Here is a 21,036-nt window from a genome sequence, read left to right on the forward strand (position 1 = left end):
AGAGCCAAATTGGCCAGCAAAGCTTTACATTTTTAGAGGATTTAGGCTTCTCCAATACTATGAAGGCCATGATTCTGAGCATTCACAGATATTGCTGGGAGTTGTGGCAGGGGAGCACAAAAAACCTCAAAAGATTCTTTTTCTCCCTCTGCCTAAGTTGCAAACAAATTAAGAAGTAAAATGAGAACAATGTATAGAAGGCAAATAGATAGACATATTCACTTGGCCACAGAAAACCTTGGGTGACAGCAGACCCTTGTCTCCCTCTTCCACCCCTCACTTGTCACACGGGCCCTCTCCCTACAAACTTAAGGTGTAAATGAGCAGAGCAGAATGAATGCTTTCTCCTAGGAGCTGACTCCCAAGGAGAAAGAAAAAAGGAAGGTGCTGAGCTAGGAATGCTAGTTTATCTTTTAAAACATCACCAGTCAGTCTGCCACTTCCAGAAAAGAGTGAATGATCGCCAGAGGGAAGCCAGCACTGTTGTGCCAGTGACCTTCATATCAAAAACAATATCAAGGAGACAGAAGAACCCCCTGCCCCATGTAAGCTCTGGAAAAGAATAGAGATCATCTGGTCAACTTCAGTTGAGAAAATCTGGACTCACACAAATGATGTGACTTATACAGTAAGTAGAGCTTAGCTGATTTAGGCTGATCTGGAAGACAGAAACAAAAATGGCATAGGGGTTCTAGAGAATCAATTTTTCAAGGATGTTGTTTTGCAAACTGCCCATCATCATTTCCATCATTGCCATCAATACTGTCCCACAATGTTAATATTTGCTCAGTACCTACTTGATCACATTCTACATAGATGTATTTAGTGCAATGAGACACTACAGGAGAGAGCTAAGTGTGAGATGTCTCTCCTCCTTGCCCAAAGGGTAGAGTTAGCTAATCCATAGTAATTATTTTCTCTCTGTGAAATGTATATCCTAGGGAATTATTATCAAAGGGTATCTATATTAAATAGTATCATTAGATGTTGCCTGCCATCAGGCATGACTTCTGTTCATCAGAGTTTATATTCCTAGTGTGTTAACAAGAATCTAACTACTTCTTGCCATCTACACAATTGCCACTGGTCCTAACTACTGTCATCTGTTGCTTGGATTAAAGCACTAGCCTCCTAACCAGTCTCCCTGCTTCCATCTTTGTCCCCTGGAGTCTGTTCTCTACATAGCAGCAAGACTGAGCCTTTGAACACGTAAGCCAGCTCACATCATTCTTCTGCCTGACACCATCCAGTGGCTGCACGCCAGTCAGAATTAAAGCCAGAGCCATTACAATAGCCTACATGAGCAGGCTTCCTGTTACCATTCTGGCCTCATCTCCTACCTCTCTCTTCTCTCTCAGTTCCTGCCATACTGGTCTTCCTCATCTTCTACAAAAACAGCAACTCACACTTCTATCTCAGGACGTTTACACTTTTGATACCTCTACTGGAAACTGTTTCCTCCTGGATAGGTCTATGGCTCACTCTCTTCTGCACTTCCTCCAAGCCTCTGCGCCAATTTCTCCATCTTAGTGAGGCCTTCTATATTATGTAGATTGGGCTAAATTATACTGCAGTAGCAAAAAGCTAACTGACACGTTAGGAACTTAACTCATAAATTGCTATTTCTCACTTAGGTGGATCTAGCAGCAATTCAGAGCAACTTCTTTCCAATCAGTGACTCAGATATCCTTGGAGGTCTCAGCTTAACGATTTGCTTACTGTTTCTTTACTCCTCACCACCCTCAAATGTGTAAACTGTATGAAAGCAAGAATTTTGTCTGATCCCCCTCATCTGCTATGTACTGTTATGCTTTGAATAGTGCCTGGCATACAGTAGATTTCCAATAAACATTTGTTGAAAGAATGTTGAAAGGTAGTGTGATGAGAAGGAATGGAAAATAAAAACCTCAAAGGAAGCATCTTTGTGTATATGCTTTCTTCTCAGGTTAAAGACAGTGAAGCTGTGTCTATTCTGCATATAATATTTGGTTATTGTTATAACTATAGACAGCATGTGGACTTTAAAACCTATTTAGGTTTTCAGTATTGAGGTTTGAACATTTCATTAGTTTTCTATTGGTGCCATAACACATTACCACAAACTTAGGGACTCAAACAACACAAATCGATTATCCTACATTTCTGTAGGTCAGAAGTCAGACACCCATTTTCCTAGGCCAAAATTAAGATCTTGGAAGGGCTGCGTTCCTTTTTGGAGACTCTAGGGGAAAATCTGTTTCCTTGATCCTTTTGATCCTTAGCACAATTCAATCTCTTGCAGAATGGAGATCTCTGCTTTTCTTTTTTTTATTTTGAACTAATTTATAATGAAAATACAACATATTAAAACTTGTAAAATGTAAGATTCTTTTTTTTCTTTTCTTTATTATACTTTAAGTTCTGGGGTACATGTGCAGATCTTACAGGATTGTTACATAGGTACACACATGCCATGGTGGTTTGCTACCTCCATACCCCCGTCACCTACATTAGGTATTTCTCCCAATGTTATCCCTCCCCAATCTCCCCACCCCTCGCTATCCCTCTCCTACCCCCCCACCCCCCAACAGACCCCAGTGTGTGATGCTCCCCTCCCTGTTTCCATGTGTTTTCATTGTTCAACACCCACCTATGAGTGAGAACATGTGGTGTTTGGTTTTCTGTTCTTGTGTCAGTTTGCTGAGAAATGATGGTTTCCATATTCATCCATGTCCCTGCAAAGGACATGAATTCATCCTTCTTGCTGGCTGTCAACTGAGGGCTATCCCTGGCTTCTAGAGACTATGTGTACTCTTTGGCACATGGCTCCCTTCCTACATTTCCAAAGCCAGCAATGACAGGCTGAGTCCCCTCAAACTTTTGTTCCCTCCTGCATCTTCTTTCCTTTCATCTCTTTGCTCCATTATTCTACCTCTCTCTTTTGATTTTAAGAGTTCATGTGACTACATTGGGCCTAACTGGATAATCCAGGCTAATATCCCCCATCTAAGGGTAAACTGAATAGCAACCTTAATTTCATCTGCATTCTTAAGGTAACATAGTCATAGGTTCCAGGGATTTAGGACATGGACATTTTTGAGGACCGTTATTCAGCCTTTCAGAGATATGAAACAAATAGAAGATATGGGATAGTTGGTAAGAATATAGGTTTGTGAGGCATGCAGACCTGGGTTTGAATCAGCTCTGCATCTTGATAGCTGGGTTACTTGGGATATGTTGTAACCTCTTTGACATTCAGTTTTCTCTGTGTTAAATGGGAACATGAGTTGCTATGAATAATAAAAATGACATGTAAAAGTTTATGGTATATATCAAGAGCTCTATTTTACTACTTAAAAAATAATGTAACAATTCCTAATGTTCTGAATCTAAGCATCAAACACAGCTTGGAGCTCAATGTGGAAGACATTACCTTTAATAAGATAAACGAGGCCAAGTGCTCTTTTGCTAAAACCTCAGTTAACCAGCTAGGTTTCTAGGGAATGAGAGGGAGTTAAATGTAAGTGTTTGTAATTCATTTATACCTCCATCATTAAATGCTATTTTAAGGACATTTGATAGCTTGAGGCTTTCAAAGAAGTCATAATGCCTTTTTCTTAAATAGAAATGCTGCCAAGAGTAAACAAACTCAAATACCATTTGCTTTGAAGTTCTTCTCAAACAAACTTGGAGTGAGTTGTAACCTGGCACAATATATTCTTCCATCTGTAATCCCTGCAAGGACAGCCTCCCTGAAAAGAAACACCAGCTCTATTTACTAAATGGAGAATTAGCATCTGTGGCAGGCAAGAATGCAAAGAAAAGCACCCATTTATTTGGAATATTTCTTTCTCTATTAGAATTGTTTTCTGGATTTCAACTATCGTAATTGAGAGTTATGTTCTAGTGTTTTCCACTAGCTAAAAATGTGCTTCTTTTAAGTATCTAAGGAGGACAAATTCCTCCACTGCATATAGGTAGAGAGATGCATTTCGTGGAGGTGTTGACCATTTGAGCTTGCAAATTGATGAATATGATGTTGTGGCCAAATTGAACTAACTGCCTTTTAATGAGCTTGAGTGCAGCTTCTGACTATCTAGGTAGAGAAGGATTTTACCAGTGCATTTTTTAAATTAAACAAGAGGATCTAAGGATTCATGGTGTGATCAATTGGAAGAGCTTCTCCTACATCCCTTCCTCTACTTTCTCCCTGCTTTTGCTACTACTCTCATCACTGGCACAGCCACATCACATGGGAAGCCAGGTAGCACAAAGCCAAAATGTTATACATACTTCATCATATTTCAGAAATGGTTCCTATAGATCAGCCCACCTATTGGTATCTGTTTTATGGTTTCTGCAAAAAGGTGAGTCAAGATGGGTTGTTAATGTACTTGAGTGAATTTTCACCATTGCTCCTGGGCATGGAGAAAAGCACCAATAGGTGATAGAAGCATATATGATCATAGAACATTGGCAGGAGAGAAAAAAAGAGAACCCTCCCTGCTTGGAAATAAAAATATTTCCTGACTATTAAAGTAAAATGAATTTATTACTCAGATACCTTTGGGGAGTGGGTATGGAAAGGTGGAGGTGCACATGATGGCATTGATCACTCTCCCAATCGTATAATTTTTAAGCAACATTGCAGTATAAGTTTTTTGCCACTAGCACTAGAGCCAAGGAATTTCTGACTGTCAACAGAGTCCATGAGATGAGGTCTTCATGAGGCAGGGAGCTCTGAACACATTTCTGTAGACTGCGGGCAACCATCAGGACCAAAATTCTCCTTTGATCCATGAAATTTTGATCAGAGATTAGGTTTCCAACACAAAATAAAATTATGAAGGTGATAGTGATCACGAATAGTGCAGGGTTCTTCTAGCATGCCATGTGAAGAGATGTGGTGTTGATGGACACATTTTCTGGGAAGACAGGAGTGTACTGCCTGAGAATGCACTCTATTGTATATTGGTGAGGAAACCTCGGTCCTCTGAGCTTTGATACTCCAAAAATTGAAAAGACTGAGAGAAGAAAATAGGCTTTCTTTAGGAATTTAGCCTGTAATGTTGCCTGAGAAAAGTGTTAAGATCAAAGGCTGAAAAGATTTCAGGCAAGAAGGTTTATATGAGTAACTATGACATTACTCTGTGGGCCTAACTGGAGTTTCTATACTAATAGTTACTAAACTCAAGCGTGTGTCCAGCCTCACACACACACACATACATACACATAGGGCACAGCTGGCTAGAAAATAATGCATAGGGCAGTGAGTTTTCTGGCAACCTTTGCCTGAAATCTTGGCAGTGACCTCCATGATTATGCATGGAGAAAGAGGCAAAATTTAGTGCAAAAACAATGCCTGGAATCAATATGTAAATAATCTTTAAAGGCTGCCTAGATGATTAAGTTCCTGGGACAGTGTGGCCAGAGGCATTTTGCATTTAAAGCAAAACGAGTGAGACCAAATAACATTTTTCAATGAAGCCAGTCACATATTAGACATTTTCACGAAATTTCAGACAGCATTTTGAAAGGAATACTGTTACTCGATTTGATAATCCATAAGCAGTACAGCCATATTTTTCTCCCCTGCATCATCTCTCCTACTTCTGTTAGAAAACTAAAGTGAAGTTCGTGTGAGGCCTTCTCTGGACCAGCAAGAATATAAGTGGTTGACAATTCTTTGTGGGTGGTGGGAGTGGAAGACACCTTCACATTAACTTGAATTCAGCCTTCGTTAATATTTAGGGAGGATAGATAAATGTTTGGCCTCAGAAGAGAAGGGAATTAACCCATACTTAACTACTGACTGCGTGACTGTGTGCCAGCTACTGTGCAGTGTGCATCTCGGATTTTAATGTACATAGCAGTCACTTCAGAACCTTGCGAAAATACATTCTGATTCTGCTGATCTGGACTTAGCAGTGCTGCAAGTCTGCATATCTAACAAGCTGCCAGGTGAAAACCACGAAGCTGGTCCAGAATTTCCATTTAACAATAGCTATCATCTCATCTTATGGTTGAGGAAACGAAGCCTCAAAGAGTATACAGGACCTGCCCAAGGTCACAGTGGTGGTAAATGGTGGTGGTGGTGGAGAGGGACAGAGCTGTGATTTGAAAGCAGGATAGGTGGATTATAAGGCCCTTGCCAGTATGGTCTGCCACATCGCCCAAGGTTTTTGAAACTTTATTGTTAAGAGAGGAGAAAATCCATTTTGATTCCTTGCTTGATGAAGGGGCTGATACTTTCAAGTCCTAGTTTCTTCTAAAGCTCTTCCAAGCTCAGAAAAACATCTTCTTTGCACTTGATTGTGCATACATTCATGTTTTTTTCTCTTGCTTCTTGAAATAGACACTTTGGTTTGCCACCCTCACTTCACCTTGGAACCACTTGGGAACTCTAAACTACTAAGGCCAAAACTCCGCTGTAGGCCAATTAAACCAGAATCTCTGCAGGTGGGGCCCAAACATGGGCATTTTATTAAAGTTCCCCAGGTGATTCTGGTGTGCAGCTAGGGTAAAGAACCACTGAATTACAAGATCCAAGGAAACAATTTCTGGAAAATGTGGCCTCAGTCCCCTTTTCTTTGATGCCATAAAAGAATGTCCAGTGTGTTTAACTAGACATTCACCAACAAGGTTTCCAGTGAGTTCTTGGTACCATTTTATTTTGTGACTGCAAGCTTGGACTGCTCTGATATTGCAGCTTATATAAAGTTTCAAATTGCTCTGTATGGACCCTAACGGTGCGGAGCTAGTAAGGAGGGATGAGAGTAAAGAGATACAACGTCATAGGCCAGCTCCAGGGCAGACACATGTTCTAGGTCCTGATTTTCTTGCTAATCTAAGATCTTGAGGGATATTTGGAAGAATTGAATTTGATTTTATTCAATTCAACAAGACTGGATAGTCAAGAGATGCTCATTTTTAAAAATGAGAACACAGGGCAGGGTTGGATTAATGCTATAGAACACTGAGCAAGCAAACCACCGTGGTAGATGAGGCTGGAACAGGGCTGCTGTGTAGAGATGTGTGTTGCTGTATAGTTTTACACAGTGAACAGCACCATTGCACAAGAGTATGAAGCAAACCGCAGGCTGGGTGTCGGAAGAAATGCAAATAATTGGATAATCATGGGCCAGAGCCTTCCCTCAGAAGAGAGACGGGGGAGGGGGTGGGAGAAGGAGTGGCAGGGGGGTTGGGGAAGAGAGAGAGAGAGAGGAATTGTCACTGGAGAGAGTAAAGAAAGGCTTTAGTTAGAGTAGTAATTCTCAACCTTGGCTCTGTAGTCAAATTATCTGAGGAGCATTGAAACCTACCAGTGCTCAGGCCCCAGCCAGGTGATTCTGCTTTAATTGGTCTGGTATGGCAACATGGGTATTTTAGTTTTTAAAAATCCTCCAGATAATGCTAATGCTAAACCACAACTGAGAACCACTGGTTTAGATTTCATTTGTACTGGGAAGAGGAGAATGCATACAGGCAGAAAAGCTGGGAGAGACAAAACAAATAGCTTGGGAGAGTCATTCTCCATTCTAAGTATGATCCTTGACCAGCAGCATCAGCACCACCTGGGAACTTGTTATAAATGCCAATTCTCAAGTTCCATCCCAAACCACCTCAATTAGAAACTCTTGGGTGGGGTCCACAATCAGTTTCAACCAGCCCTCTAGGTGACTGTGAGGCTCGCTTAAGCTGGACATGGACTTGAACAACGTTTATGGAAAGAGAGTGCAATAAGATAAAGCTGTAAAACTTGAACTTAACAAGCTGGTGTCAACCCTCCTGACGGTACTATTGAGATGTACCACAATAACCACTATTCTAAGGTGGAATGCAGTCCTCTCTAATCTTACCATATCTTTCTTATCTGTTTGAAATTGTAGCACAGATGAATTATATGTCATTCATGCAGGGGCGGAGGACTTCTGGAAGACTGCTTTTCTGGTAGAAGCTGCACTTTTCTTCTAAGTGGACCCATTTCTGTCCAGGAGAGGATCTATCCTCCATGGCCATATGGGCCTTTGGCCGATGGAAAGGCTGGGCTTTGAGGAAGCTGCATACATAAGGTGAAAGAGGGTCCCACAACCTCCCCTTCTTGGTTCTCGTTCCCACCTAAGCCAGGACTTTGGTTGGCTGGGCCCCTGAGGCTACTCACAGAGTGGCCAACTGATGCCACTCAGTAGAGAAAGTCTTTGCCGTGTGCTGAGTAAAGACCCCACTGATGTGTAGCAGTTGTGCTTCATGTTTTGCCAGTCAGAGGTGTTCTGTTACCTGGGAGATTGACGTGCACACTAGTGCATTCTCCTCTCTTCCTGGTCTTCATTATATGGGCCAAACTCCCCGGAATGGAGGAGCTGAGTCCTTGCAGAATGCTGAGCATCTTTGAGAGTCACAGAAGTGTTTCCAAGATTGGTGCTAGCTCTTCACGAAGAGGTTTGTAGACAAAAGGAGCTTTACCCATCAAGTCCAGTGATTCTCAAATAATGCAATTTTGCTTTCAGTTTTCAGGGTGGGAATCAGGGGGAATTTGACAGTGTCTGGAGACATATTTTGGTTGTCACACCTTTGGGGAGCAGTGCTACTGGCATCTAGTGAGTAAAGGCTAAGGATACAGCTCAACATCCTACAAAGGACAAAACGGCAACTCACAACAAAGAATTCTTAGGCCTCAAACGTCAAAAGTTCCGGTGTTGAGAAACCCTGACCTAGTCTAAATCCCTTATGTTTGAAATGAGGCAGCTGAGACTCACATAGGTGAAACGCCATTCTAAAGTTTAGACAGAAAGCATCAAGTCAGGATGAGGCTCCTGGTTTCCCAACTACCAGACTGCATTGCTCAAGTTTCATCTCTGGCAGGGACAGTGTTTCCTCCATTGCAGCTACCATTTACTTTGTGCCTACTAGGTGCCAGACAATGAGCTAGACTCTTCATTTATTACCCCTTCATAACACACACCTTCATTGTGGGAATGACTATCCCTAGAAGGGGCTCATTCTGTGCATGCAAAACAACTATATCAAAAGTGTTGTAGGCCATTAGGAAAGCAAAAATGATCACAGAAGAGACTGAAACTTGGTTCTTGCCCTGGGAGCTTACATTCAAGTTGTGGAGAAATGATATATTGGAAAATAATGATCATCTAACTTTTTACTTAAAGTCCATGATAATAACCAAAAACCTGTCCCAAGGCACCACAAGATAAATTTCTTAAAGTGTATATGGAAATTAAGAGTCAGGAGAGGGAGCTGACCATATGCCTTAGCATTGTGGGAAGGCTGAACTGGTCAAAGACAATTATTTATGTGTACTATGAGTGAGCACATCCTAGATTCCACATATAAATGGTCAATGAGACATATAATGTCTCTGGCTCAGGTGGCTTATATTCTTGTCAGGAGAGTCAAACAAGAGAGAAATACATATATATATATAATTAAAAATTGTGACCAATTGAAACCTCACTAAAGTGGCTAAAAGGACATCTCTGAGGGGGTAACATTTTCATGGAACCCTGAAGGACACAAAGGGGCCACTTTAAGGACATAAAGGACATAAAAGGGGTACAAGGCCTTAAGGCAGGAGAAAGTGTGGCATATTCTAGGGACTAATGGAAAGCTAATGTGAGCCAGAGAGGCATATAATAAAATTCAGGAGGTGGGGGGCCATCATGGTAGAGAGTTTGCATTTCATTCTACCATGAAAAGAGCAAATTAGCCTGATGAAACATAGGATGGATGAATACCTAGATAATGCTTGGAGAATGAGGGAGATTGCAAAGGAGAAGGTAACTGAAATTTCCAGGCACATTTAAAAGTTGTTTCTACCTTGGCCAAATTAAATGACCACTAGCATTGATCTATTCCATTCAGTGAATTTTTTACTTAAATTACTCACGCACATTTAAACGTGCTAACTTCATAGTGTCCATGGTGGCAGTAAAGCTTAAGTCTTATATAGAGATAAGTAGATGGTTGGCTGGGAGGCAAAATGGAGGTCTTAGGCTAACACATCCTGTCGTTGAATGCACTTTTCAGCATGACAGGTTCTCAGTGACATGGAAGACTAATTGCTCTAATTACTCCATTTTTTTTCTCTTTCTGATTAGGTCAGGACGTCCGATAATCTGTGTATTTTGCCATATTTTCTGTTTCATAGATTTTTAAAGTATTTGCTTGTTGGAGTCACTAATATGTGTCTAATAATTTTGATTGGTAGTCCTGTTGCTGTCTACATTGCTGTGGCCTTGGTGATCTCAGATTTGCTTTGATTTAAAATCATATCTCATTAATTATGTTGAGTTATCTTTTGGAAGAGTTAATTTAAAGGCCAAAAGCAGCATCATTAAATAATTGAGGGCTTGTTAACTGCTTCCAGCTTGAAGCCAGCAAGCCTTGTGAATTACAGTGGCATGATGAGTGACCAGATGCCTCTGTGGCATTGTCAAAATAGTTTCCTAGGCTGTCGTCTCTGGTTTCTTTTCTGTCTTTGAATAAAGGAAAAGTTTTTGGAAACTGGGTAATCTTGGAAGCTAAAAATACTGAAGAACCCAATATATATTGATGCTTTTACAAAGTTGTCTTTATTTTATTATTTTATTATTATTGTTATTTTTGAAATGCAATCTCACTCTGTCACCCAGGCTGGAGTGCATTGGTGTGATCTCGGCTCACTGCAACCTCTGCCTCCCATGTTCAAGCAATTCCCCTGTCTCAGCCTCCCGAGTAGCTGGGATTACAGGTGTGCGCCACCATGCCTGGCTAATTTTTGTATTTTTAGTAGAGATGAGGGTTTGCCATGTTGCCCAGAGTAGTCTCGAACTCCTGACCTCAGATGATCCACCCGCGTTGGCCTCCCAAACTGCTGAGATTACAGGTGTGAGCCACACCTGGCCTAAGTTGTCTTACTTTAGACTTGCTGACAAACACACTGAAATCCAGGTTATAGCCTAGCCTTTTTCAATAACTTACTACATGACTTTTAAAACGTTGTTTCTCCTCCTGAGATTTATTTTCCTTATGTTTTAAAACAAAGGAGTAGCATTGAATTATCTCTAAAGAAATTTTGCTTGAAACGACATAGAGGATTCCATCACAGTGTTTGTCATGTACTAAATATTTAGGTAGCTGTTTTATGACGCCAATGTTATGCCCGTTGATACAACTTTTTAGACTAAATCAAGAACTTTTATAGAGTTAACCAATACATTCTAAATATAGGAAAGATAAATAACTTATTTAGTTCAAAAAATATATTAAAGGATACATTGCATTGGACTTCTTTTATTCTATCAGATATTAAAGTTTCCTATAGATTGGTTATTTCTTTACCTCTAGTTTGAAATGGAAATACTGTATTTCTGTGAACATGAGTACGTTAGGCCAAGTCAGCAGGCTTAAACTGTCAAACTCTCTTTTCTTACCATGGCTGCTCCTTGACCCTGTCCTTGACCTGGGCAATGGCAGAACAGCACTGCTGCTGCTGAGAAACCAAACCTAGATGCAAGCTTGCCCTCCTGATGGTGTGAATGCAACAACATTTGCAATGGGAACTAACTCTTTTATAATTGATGCTCATAACTATCATCCCACCATGAAAGAAGTCACTTATTCTTATCACCTCTGTGTCTGAGTATGCCACCTGTCAGTGTCTGTGTGTCTGTGGATGTGTGGATTTGCATGTGTGCACTTGTGTCCTCCTACTCTACACCACTCCTGTGAGACTTTGGAGTCCTGAATGAGAGGGCTGTGTTTTCAAGGCTGGGGGCACAGGCTATATGGGCAAAATTTCCCCCAGAGGCCTGTCATTTGGCAGCTGTTCTCATGGGGCTCAGCAGCCTTTCAAAAAGCATGGGGCTCCCAGATCCAGAAATAAATCATGAGCCACTTTTACCACCTTATCTGTATTGAAGAGTAAAGTTGAATCTCTGAAATCTCTGAAAGGAAGCTTTGTATAAATCTAATGTCTACCTAATCACTCGAATTTTTTGTCCACTTCCAAGACTAGATAAGTCTATTTTTGGGTAGGGCAGCAGTAGTCACTGAATGAAAGGTGGACAAGTGGTTCAAATGAACAGTCACAAGAGTGGTTGTCAGAGGACAGAGGTCATGTGCAAGAAGGGAATGTACCAGATTGGGGAAAATGACAGAAAACATTGGACTAAGCCAGGAAAAAAAGAAGCCCATTCTTTTTTCTTGACTTGATGGACTGGGTTCTTTGCAAGTCTCTCTTTCCCTTCCTAGAGCTGATACCCCATGGATGCATTGCATCCTCATCACTTTCTTAGGGAATTAGAACAAAGCTACCCATCTGCCTTACTGCTGGAGTCCTGTCGGAAGTCCTCCTTCATTCCTTCTGCTGTCAACTGCACATACAGCCACTCTCCTGCTTGAGGGAGCCCTGGGAATAAGTGGATTTGATATAACAGTTTTAATTTTCCATCCAAAATATCTCTAATTTCAAAGATTTTATAAGCCACAGTAATGTGTTGCCTATACAGTGATTCTGGTTTAAAGATTCAGTGTTTCTAGCTCTTTTGCCAACATAACATCAAGCTACTTTTGATTGACTACTCTTTTTTTTCCGTGTTTTGCTTGAATTGACTGACATTTGAGGTACTGAGTAGAGACATCCTGAGACGTCTCAAAACCCAAAGCTGACCCATTAACTCCCAGATGTTCACGATTTCCAAGGAAATGTTCTGTGCCTGTGGTTATTGCTCAGATGGCTCCTTAAACACTCTAATCTTGGCCCCTTTTGCACTTGCTAAATTCAATTTGAAGAAAGAGCAGAAGACAGAATTTTGTGGAAAGCAATTATCCTGCACTTTTGTGACCTTCATGTTTTTCCCATCATGATGAATTTTGGGGTTAGCTCCTGTGTCAGTCAGCATGTAGCTTTCACTAGAATTTTGTTGTGTGTTACAGATAACCAGTTGTATCTAATTAAACAATAAAGACGGCAGTTCAAGGCATTTTCTGGGAATTAATGACCAGCTGGGAAAAGCTGATGGCTGGCGAGTCAGCCAAATGCTATTAGCTTCAGTCCACCATTAATCTCCAGAAATGCCCATTTGTGACATCATTGTTGGTATTGAACAATGAAAATGAAAGAGAATTTACCAATATTTGTCACGTATTTCTGAATAACAAATTCTCTATGCATTGTCCAAAAGTCACTTTTTTCTCTTTTATCCTCCAGTTGTCCTTCAGTCTTATAATAGGTTTTCTATACAGCAGTGGATGAAAATGGAATTTCTCAGTTTCTATATAATCGTGGGTGCTTCTTTTTTTAAAGAGTTCCAATTTGGGGAGTTTTATTTAAATATTTTGGATGGTAGAACTAGAATTTGTCTTCAGCTGTGATGCTGGAATTTGATGAGTGTCTATATTATCATAACTATCTGCTCATGGCAGGAAATGGTTACAAATGTTTTGAATAGCAGCTGTTGCTAGCAAAGATGTGCATTCAACAACGAGATTCTAAGAAGTTATAGTCACATTCCTACTAGATTAAGGGAACTCTCTGCCAGAAAAAGCTATCGTGGTGTCTCTATATAATTTTTTTGATTGCTGCTGCTGAATGCTAGAGGAAAATAAAAAGGGAACTGACTAAAATATTCATCAACTTCTTGCATAATTTAATGACTTATAAAGGAAGACAATTCCTCATAGAGGCAATCTATCAAGAACTTGTTCTAAACTCATAATACTAATTTAAAAGTTACGTTGGTTTTTATACCATTTTTCCCTTAACATGAAAGGAAGTTCTTAAAACCCTTAAGATCCCAGCCAATGAGCTAGGAATGTTTTACTCAACACAGAAGCTTCAGATCCCATCTAAATTCAGCCACCATTTGTTTATTTTTTTTTTTTACAAACACCACAGCATTATTCACCACACAAGAAATTTGCTAATGGTATCAGTCCTCCTAAATGCATGTTACGTGTATGCATTTCGGGGAGTAGAATGAGTCAGCTCGTCATTAATCACAGCTTTGGAGTCACTGACTCATTTCTTGTTAAATGAAATGGCCTCATTGGGAATGGTGTACAAGAAAAAAATTCATTCTGGGGTCAGTTCCCTGTTTCTGAAAATGCAGATCAAATTTGCACCTATTTTCTTGGAAGGTTTTCAGACTAGAAAATGTGGTATTGGACTCTATAAAGGCAGATATCTTGCTTTTGCAGGGAATACAAATACTAGTGATACAAAAATACTAGTGATACAAAAACACTAGTGATACACTTAGGAAGCTTATAAAGGGCGTAGAAAGAAAATGTGGACTGAGAGGAACCTGGTGTATATCTAAGGCCAAAATTATTAAACCAGGCCTGACTCTTTTATAATCTAAAAGGTAGTCCTTTGACCAAGTGTTGCATCGTAGGCCCTAAACTGGAATCTCTTGTCTTTATTAAGGGGTTTTGAACACCTGAAGAATATTTGCAACTGATTTAGTTCTCTTTGGAAATCAAAGAGTAAAGAGCAGTGCCTTTGATTCTTCTGTCTGTCTGTCTCTGTGTATATGGCTTGGAAGTCAGACCCTCACCAGGGCCGACCAAGAAATGAAACAGAAGCTAATTCACTGATAATTGGTGGACATTAGCCAGTTTAACCTGTAAATATTTATATCGTATCTCAGTCTGAAACCTATATGTTTTACATGGTGTTTATTTAGATACAACATAAGTATCCATATTAAAATACATTTTTGCATTTCGGGTATGATTTAACACTGTTTTCATTTTACTAGCATATATATAGTCGAGTAGCTATTCTCAAGGCTTTAGTATTTTAAACTAAGCCCATTAAAATAAAATCACCAAGCTATTAGATGTTTTTCTTTGAAACTTTTCTTAGGACTGTTGTTTCTTTAGTCTTCCCTGGGAGTAGATTTGATTTAAGACGTTCGCTGCTTTTCTGAGGCTCTAACTTGAGTTCATTTTGTTATGTGGTGACCACAGTTCTGGATGACGCCCCCCCTGGCACACAGGAATACATTATGTTACGTCAAGATTCCATCCAATCTGCGGAATTAAAGAAAAAAGAGTCCCCCTTTCGTGCTAAGTGTCACGAAATCTTCTGCTGCCCGCTGAAGCAAGTACACCACAAAGAGAACACAGAGCCGGAAGGTTTGTGCACGACAGACGCGTGTTTTGCTTGTTTTCTCTCATTCTTCTTTCTTTCTCTTTGTTTTGGATTGTGCATTGCCCTCTGGTGTGCTGTGTGTTGTTCAGGCCCTGCCATAGCTAGGAGGCCCCCTGGCTGGCTGGTGAATGTGTTATACAGTCTCAGATGGGATGCTGTATAATATGGTCATCTCTGGCACAGCGCACAGTGTCACCCTGCTTTTCACAGCTGAAACATTTTCAGTTGCTGTCATTATACTGCCCCATTTGGGCTGCCAAAGTTGCTTGCTTCTGTAGCCAACATCTAGCCAAGTCTGTTTCCATCACCTTGCATTCCTGAAGCAGCAGTCAGCTGAGGAATGAAACTTCTAAAATGAAATCATGAGAAGATTGTTTCAATAATGTTCAACTCTCCTTCACTCCATAAAGCTTCTGCATTGCACTCGAAGAATGCTCATGATCTACTTAGTTTGCTGAAGCAGGCCCAGATTACCTACATAATGCACGCCCTGTTGCACTTTGCCATAGTGAAATGCATGCCTCAAGGAAACTATGAGTAGTTTGTTTCTTTCTTTTCAGCTCAAGTACAGGTTTGGACAACTCTACTTGCTGTTACTTAAACTGAGGTTAATAAGGTACTCATTGCAATCCATATCACAAATATATCTTCAAAGCATTTCATCTGGCCAGAAAGGGTATTTATTCATTGTTTTCAACATTTTTGCATCTATCAAGGAGGAATATTTTTCACATTACAAATAAAATGCAGTAAATTTATTGCCATCTGTTTACATTTCAGCTTCCAAAATAACATCTGAGAATTATAATGTAAATGCTAATTAAATACTTATTGTTAAACAGCCCATTTTTCCCTCACATTAAATACCATTGAGGCAGTTTACCAATGAATAACATTTGGAAGTGACGAAATTCACCTGTTCTTTGGCAGTCGTGGTTCTTTTACATTAATGGTTCTTGTATAATTTCTAAAAGCAACCTTGTTTCTATTTCAGGTTGCCTTTTTGCATCATTATGGGAATCTTTATCATATTTGTCTTTCTATTCTGGGAAAGACTGGCATGTGGGTTAAAGTGTTGTGTGTAAATAAATTTCTCCAAATGCACTTTAGTCCATAGTTTTGGAAGCAAAATGTTACAACTTAAAGTTTCCCCTTTCTTCTTTCCAAATAGAGTTTTAGACAATCATTGGCAGAAAATGAGAAGCCTACATGTATCTGTGTTTAATTCAGCAATAGAATAGAGCATTCATATTTATATTCTACCCATACTTTTGGTATCTAAACTATCTACTTTGAGTGTAACTACTGACATCCACACATACTCATCTGGAGGTATAAATGGTGGACCTTTACAGTGAGTAAAATCAATCATTTTGTTGTTTAGTGGAGAAGATACTAACTTTATTTTGTACTTTAATGAAACAAAAAACTTTAACCAGTGACAATTACTTTACTATATATACTACATGCCAATATTTTCTGCTTTCTTTTCTCTATAAATTATATAAACACACACACACACACACACACACACACAGTTTTTGTACTTGCAAATCAGCCTGAGCAACAAAATTTGGTTTCATTAAGAAAAATAAGCCAGTTAAGAAGCAGCTGGTTAAATTCAGTCAAGCAATCAGTTACAAAATTAAAATATTTTAACAATATTTCAGATTTAAAAAACAGTTGAATAAAGACCTCATTCTTTTCATTATTACATATAATTTTGACAGGATTTGTTAATTTTCAAGTACCATCTGGAGTGTATTGTAAATACTGTTATGAATGTTTTCAGATATAAAGAATTCTTAAGAGAATAGGTAGCAGTTAAACTCTCTTCTACAAAGTTGGGTAGTTTTTGATCTGTCATTTCATCCACATATTGAGCTGTTGCCATTGTGTTTAATGTGGCTGCCATCCTTTCACTTGTGTACTGTGATGATGGGCATTGTCTTCATTCAGATTGGAGATTTTCCTTAGTCTTGCCCTCCTTCCAGGTCCTCCTGCCAGGATATCAAAGCTAATATTTCTCTCTTTATTCTTATTAATTATTTGTAACAAATATTAAAGTCAGAGGTTTTCTGGGGTGATATTTAAATACTATTTGCAATCTTACTATACCCCTTCAAACAAGATCCCAGAATCTAATGGTGAACTCGGACCTTAAAATGAAAACACTTGATCTCTACATAAATTACCAGGATCCAGAAGACTTTAGATGGGGGCAAAAGAAAACATGCCATGGAGCAGACCTTGGATAAATAGGGAAACATGGCCAAGAAATTAACATGCTTACTTCATGTAGGATATCGAAGCTCATCATTTCCAGGAGGTGAAGTAACTGTGAGTTTGGAAGGGTTCACTGGTCATTCTGGCAACGTGGAAGATTTTTGCAGAACTGTTTTTTAATTGCCGTAAGTTATAGTGTTCAGTTCCCTCTTAAAGTTGTTGTAACATTTTAATTAGTAGAAATAAAAGACCTCTTTTTTTTTTAAAACAAATGAAGTGTTTTGCATTTAAACTATGTCTGTACATTGAAACATTTTATTGTTATATGAAACATTTTGAAGAGCTAGTCCCTGTCATGGTCTCTGTGCCAAAACAGGAGACCTTAATTGACCTTGGCTATGGATGCCCACCAATTCTGCAGCAGGTGAAGGCAGTGGACACAGTGGTTAAGCCATACATTGTTTGGTCTGTGCAATGCCAGCATGCTAATATAACCTCTTCTAATGAGGTTGTTTTTTATACAATGTTAAAAACCCCAAATAAAAAATTAAAAAATATTTAAACCTTTTGGGGAAATAAATGTTTGAATTGCATAAGCTTTAGAAATGATTAATTAAATCAAACAGTTTATATGTATTATGATACAGTCAGAATTACTAAATTGATAAAAATCAGCCAACTCTTTTTTTATTAGTATAGATAAAGTCTTGCTTTTTCTTTTGGTTGGCAGTGGTTTATAAGGGCTGAGATATTTCCATAGTTTATGACCTCTTAAGATTTGGTACAGATAATTTAACATTATTTACAGTCACCCATTTTAAAAAAATATTTTTGTATTATGTCCAGGGACTTCAGAATCCATGTAAAATAATACATAGAGGGATTGAAATATCTCGTTGGCTTTTCAGGATACATGAAGGCCAAATTACACTTTGCCAAAACGAGGTTTCTATTTATGAATATCCAATTCCAAAACAAATTCTTTAATCTGTTCCAAATACTTGTGATTTTCAGTGATATGATTATTTCTATAAAAACCACTTATGATATAATGTTATATGAGTACTGGAATTTGGCTGAAAAAGTGCACCCAAGTATCTGAGAGTCTAATTTGGCCCAGTACCCGCAATGTTCTTTGTTTAAGAAAGCCACATGGAGAGTGGAGATCGTTACCAAAATCTTTTTCTTACTGTTCCAGGAGCCGTTTGGCAAAAGAAAGTATAATCTTCATAGCTTTATTCTTTTGTTGATTTTATTTTTCTATGCCATGTGTGCCAAAATGAAATCACTGATTTAGAGTAACTTCTGGAAGCCAATCTAATATTAGTATAGTTGCCATTTCCTAAATGCCACTCCCTGGACTTTTACTGATGTTCAAAGATTGTTAAAGAGAATAACACCAAGATATACATGCTTGCAAGTAGATTATGTTGGAAATTTACAGAGAAATATAAATCATGGAATCCCAGTGTTTGCTTTTAGGGTTAAAAATTCTTATTACAATAGTAAATGTGAAGAAATTAATGCAACATAGGAAAGTAGTACAGAGCTTGGTGATTTGTCACCATCTTTTGATCAGGCTCTTGGACTCTTTCCTATAGTCTTGTTTTTATGTGATTACACACACACGCACACACACACACATTCTGTCTCCCTTAGGGCATTTGTAACGTTTTTATTCAGAGAGGCATCCAGCTATTGTGGCTTTGGAGAAGAGAATCTGTACTTGAGGTTGGTGATAAAGTACGGCAGCTTCCACCAACCAAGAGAAGGCAAAATTACATGTTAAATATTAGGGGGGGTAATTTGTAACTACCATGTCTGTTACTCTGATAATGCCTTGGGTTGTTCCAAAAAGAGCATACATCGCCGTGAATATCAGTCTTGCCTTAATGATGGGAGAGGAAGAAGTCAGAGGAATGTGAAGGAACATGCTGAGGGAAATGTTTTTCATCTTCATGTTTTTTCAACTTTGTTGTTTCCTGTTGTGCCTTCCACGTCTTAATACTAACTTTCTCTTTGAGAAAAATGTGTCACTATTAATTTGAATTAGTAGTTAAATAAAACTAAACTACTGTTATTAAATCTTTTTGTCACTAAACTAGAGTTGGGTAATAAACTCTGATGCTTGTCAGCTGAAAATATCTTGACTTTCGGGAAAGACATAACTAGGTTCCATGTCTGTCGCCTTGAGAATAATTGAGGGGATACTCCTATTCTATTACAAAAGTATGGGGCCTTGGTTTGCATTTCTCTAATGATCAGTGATGATGGGCTTTTATTTTTTTCTAATATGTTTGTTGGCCGCATAAATGTCTTCTTTTGGGAAGTGTCTGTTCATATCCTTTGCCCACTTTTTAATGGAGTTGTTTGTTTTTTCCTTGTCAATTTGTTCAAGTTCCTTGTAGTCTCTGGATATTAGACCTTTGTTAGATGGACAGATTGCAAACATTTTCTCCCATTCTGTAGGTTGTCTGTTCACTCTGATGATAGTTTCTTTTGCTGTGCAGAAGCACTTTAGTTTAATTAGATGCCATTTGTCAATGTTTGCTTTTTGTTGCAGTTGCTTTTGAGGTTTTCGTTTTGAAATCTTTGTCCATGCTTATGTCCTGAATGGCATTGCCTAGATTTTCTTCTAGGGTTTTTATAGGTTTTGGTTTTACATTTAAATCTTTAATCCATCCTGAGTTAATTTTTGTGTAAGGTATAAGGAAGAGGTCCAGTTCTAGTTTTCTGCATATGGCTAGCCACTTCTCCCAGCACCATTTATTAAGTAGGGAATCCTTTCCCCATTCCTTGTTTTTCTTGGTTTGTCAAAGATCAGATGGTTGTAGGTGTGTGGTTTTATTTCTGAGTCTTTATTCTGTTCCATTGTTGTATGTGTCTGCTTCTGTACCAGTACCATGCTGTTTTGGTTACTACAGCCTTGTAGTATAGTTTGAAGTTGGGTAGTGTGATGCCTCTAGCTTTATTATTTTTGCTTAGAATTGTCTTGGCTATGCAGACTCTTTTTTGGTTCCATATGAATTGTAAATGTTTTTCTAATTATGTGAATAATGTCAATGTCAGATTAATGGGAATGACATTGAATCTATAAATTACTTTGGGCAGTATGGCCATTTTAAACATACTTATTTTTTCTATCCATGAGCATGGAATGTTTTTCCATTGGTTTGTGTCTTCCAATTTTTTTTGTTTTTTGAGCAGTGGTTTATAGTTCCCTTGAAGAGGTCCTTCACTTCCCTTTGTTAGCTGTATTCCTAGGTATTTTATTCTCTTGGTAGCAATTGTGAATGAGAGTTCATTTATGATTTCGCTCTCTGCTTATCTGTTGTTGATATATAGGAATACTTGTGAATTTTGCACATTGATTTTGGATCCTGAGACTTTGCTGAAGTTGCTTATCAGTTTAAGAAGCTTTTGGGCTGAGACAATGGGATTTTCTAGATATAGGATCACATCATCTGCAAAGAAAGACAATTTGACTTCTTCTCTTCCTATCTGAATGCGCTTTATTTCTTTCTCTTGCCCGATTGCCCTGGCCAGAATTTCTAATACTATGATGAAAAGGAGTGGTGACAGAGGGCATCCTTATCTTGTGCAGTTTTCAAGGAGAATATTTATAGCTTTTGCCCATTCAGCATGATATTGGCTGTGGGTTTGTCATAAATGACTCTTAT

The 21,036-nt window shown here is 38.8% G+C and overlaps 1 protein-coding gene across 3 annotated transcripts in view; it reads left to right on the forward strand.

Annotated features, from left to right (window-relative positions):
- The window catches only part of FGF13 (fibroblast growth factor 13), a 579,020-nt gene that overhangs the window by 342,071 nt on the left and 215,913 nt on the right, over positions 1-21,036 (forward strand). For 2 of the 3 annotated variants that reach the window (XM_012472309.2, XM_012472308.2), the window contains exon 3: positions 14,947-15,114. The exons of the other annotated variant lie outside the window; for it this stretch is intronic. In XM_012472309.2, coding sequence (XP_012327732.1) covers positions 14,947-15,114 — 168 coding nt within the window. The remainder of the gene's footprint in view (positions 1-14,946; positions 15,115-21,036) is intronic. 3 annotated transcript variants of the gene reach the window in all.

This window comes from Aotus nancymaae, unplaced genomic scaffold (assembly GCF_030222135.1).
Source record: "Aotus nancymaae isolate 86718 unplaced genomic scaffold, 86718_ANA_hifiasm-v0.15.2.pri h1tg000004l, whole genome shotgun sequence".
Lineage (NCBI taxonomy): Eukaryota > Metazoa > Chordata > Mammalia > Primates > Aotidae > Aotus > Aotus nancymaae.